Genomic DNA, 2700 nt, shown 5'->3' with positions numbered 1-2700 from the left:
GCTTCCTCGATACGTCATCGAGCCGCTCCTAGAGCGCACGCACAGTCACGTGACGAGCGTCACCATAAAGCCGACTACGTTGCAGACAGGTCATATGACTACTAACGCGTGACGTCAGCGGGCTGCTGCTGAGCTTGCTGCCATTCCTTGCTTACCCGCTATCACTATGGAGATGATGGATTCTGTGGAACGCACCCGGTTACCGGAGAGGCTGCAGCGGAGAGAGGACGAGAGGCAGCGGGAGGCGGAGAAAAAGCGGCAAGAGAAGGACGGCCAGGCCGTGCAGGAGGAGAAGAGCGGGTACTTCAGCTCCAGCTTCGGCCTGGAGAGAGCCGCCATTGAAGAGGCGTTGTCCGGGGAGGACGCGGGGGCTGAGGCTTTGGATGAGGCCTCCGGGCGGCTCCAGCGGCTGCAGAAGCTGCTGAATGACAGCATGATGTTCCTGGCGTCCTATGACATCCGGCAGGCCCAGGAGCACCTCACCCGGCTGCAGGCCGCCCTGGAGACCCGGCGCCAGCAGCTGCAGCCCAATAAGAAATTTGCCTTCAAGTCCCGAAAAAAGGAGGCCCCAGCCGCTACCGCCCAGCCCGCGCCCCCGAAGACCCGGGCCAAGGAGACCCCTGCGGAGCCGGCTGCTGCCCAGTGCGGCCTGCGGGGCCTGAGCGGACAAGTGCTCTTCATGGAGGCCGAGGAGATCGGGCAGAAGGACGTGCAGCTGAGCCAACTGCGGCAGTGCACCGTCACCCTGCGCGGGAGCCCGGCCACCCTGCACATGCGGGACCTGAGTGGATGTAAGGTGCTGTGCGGCCCGGTGGCCACGTCCGTGTTCGTGGATAACTGCTCCGACTGCCTCTTCACCTTCCCGTGTCAGCAGCTGCGCACCCACAGCAGCACCGACTGCCGCTTCTACCTGCACGTCACCAGCCGCGCCATCATAGAAGACTGCAGCGGCCTCCACTTCGCCCCGTTCACCTGGAGCTACCCCGGCATCCAGCGGGACTACGAGCTGACTGGCCTGGATCAGAGCTGGAACAACTGGGATCTGGTAGACGACTTCAACTGGTTGGCGATGGACGTCCGATCCCCAAACTGGGAAGTCATCCCCGAGAAGGAGAGGATCACACACTGGAACTGAGACCAGAGCGCCGTACTGATTTCCAGCCGTATACGTCGGGTCACATGGAGACCGAGCTTATTTAACGCCTGTAATTGTATGACTATAGCCATGTACTCCAGCCAGACTAATCGTCACCGGATTACAGGGAGCAAATGATGTCAGACATCGTCGTGTCAATAAATGGTTCTGCTTATAGGGCATCTGTCAGCAGATTTGTCCCTATGACACTGGCTGACCCGTTACATGTGCACTTGGCAGCTGAAGACATCTCTGTTGGTCCCATGTTCATATTTGTCCGCATTGCTGAGAAAAATGATGTTTTACTATATGCGAATGAGCCTCTAGGAGCAACGGGGGCGTAACCATTACACCTAGAGGCTCCGCTCTTTGTGCAACTGCCGCACCCTCTACACTTTGACAGGGTCAGCCACTGAAAACATCATTACATCTGGTCCTGTCATTCAAAGTGTAGAGGGCGCGGCCGTTGCACAAAGAACAGAGCCTCTAGGTGTAATGGTTACGCCCCCGTTGCTCCTAGAGGCTCATTTGCATATAGTAAAACATCATTTTTCTCAGCAATGCGGACAAATATGAACATGGGACCAACACAGATGCCTTCAGCTGCCAAGTGCACATGTAACAGGTCAGCCAGTGTCATAGGGACAAATCTGCCGACAGATGCCCTGTAATCTTTTGGCAGATAGTAAATGTGGTTGTACCCACTGCTGCACCACCAGCTCTATTGCCCAGTATCGCTTCGAGATCACCATATCACAACTGGGATCCTGTGGTTGAGTTCATTGAATTGTATCTGGTCTCCTGATACTCCTGTAAATGCTGAGGCCTTATTCACACGTCAGTGTTCGGTCAGTGATTTCCATCAGGCATTGTGAGCCAAAACCAAGATTGGAGCCTCCACAGATATAAGGTATAAGAGAAAGATCTACTCCTGTTCTGTGTTCAGAGCTGCACCTGGTTTTGGCTCAAAATCACTGACCGAAGACTGACGTGTAAAAGCAGCCTAATGTTCATGCAGATACATTAGTGATTATATAATGTAGCTCTGCGTCGGAAATTCTCCAGTCCACATTCAGTGGCAGATATCATTACTTCTCTGGTGAGAGGCGTCACATCTGAAAGTGCCGCTGTCTTGTCCCTCAGGTGGCGGGAGATCACATCTTGCTGCTTCAGAGGATTCTGTACTGCATTACGGGAGACTCCATATAGGCAACAAAGCTGACCACGATTTACTGGTCTCCGAGAACCACTTTACATTCCCCATCTCGGCTGATCCTTCTAGATCATCTCCCACTGTGATCTCTAGTCAAACACTCTTCATATGATACAGAATGAGTGATTTCTATGTGTAGCAGAACTGATCTTTATGATGTGGATCCGGGCACTGCTATGACAAGAACCAGGAACGTGTGCCAGAAGAATTTAATATCGCTCTGTTCGCTGGAGCAGGACACCGGGAGTTCAGTTATCTCCTAGTGAAGGGGTACGCTCCTGGTAGATTGTCGGATTTGATGTGAAACGTGTGACAATCTGCTGGTCAGCAGTTTGTGGCTGTATTACATTAA

General features: G+C 53.7%; 1 protein-coding gene across 1 annotated transcript; it reads left to right on the top strand.

Annotated features, from left to right (window-relative positions):
• The first annotated feature begins 93 nt into the window (after window positions 1–93).
• On the top strand, window positions 94–1427 carry TBCC (tubulin folding cofactor C). Its single transcript, XM_040430375.1, has one exon. The coding sequence runs from the start codon at window positions 167–169 to the stop codon at window positions 1133–1135; it is 969 nt and encodes a 322-aa protein (XP_040286309.1). The 5' UTR covers window positions 94–166; the 3' UTR covers window positions 1136–1427.
• Window positions 1428–2700: the final 1273 nt, after the last annotated feature.

Source organism: Bufo bufo, chromosome 4 (assembly GCF_905171765.1).
Source record: "Bufo bufo chromosome 4, aBufBuf1.1, whole genome shotgun sequence".
Lineage (NCBI taxonomy): Eukaryota > Metazoa > Chordata > Amphibia > Anura > Bufonidae > Bufo > Bufo bufo.
Note: the sequence above shows the minus strand (reverse complement) of the source record. Positions and strands in the feature narration are given on the sequence as shown.

Excerpts from the sequence above, each read along its gene's own strand:
- TBCC (XM_040430375.1), top strand. The coding sequence starts at position 167 with ATGGAGATGATGGATTCTGTGGAACGCACCCGGTTACCGGAGAGGCTG.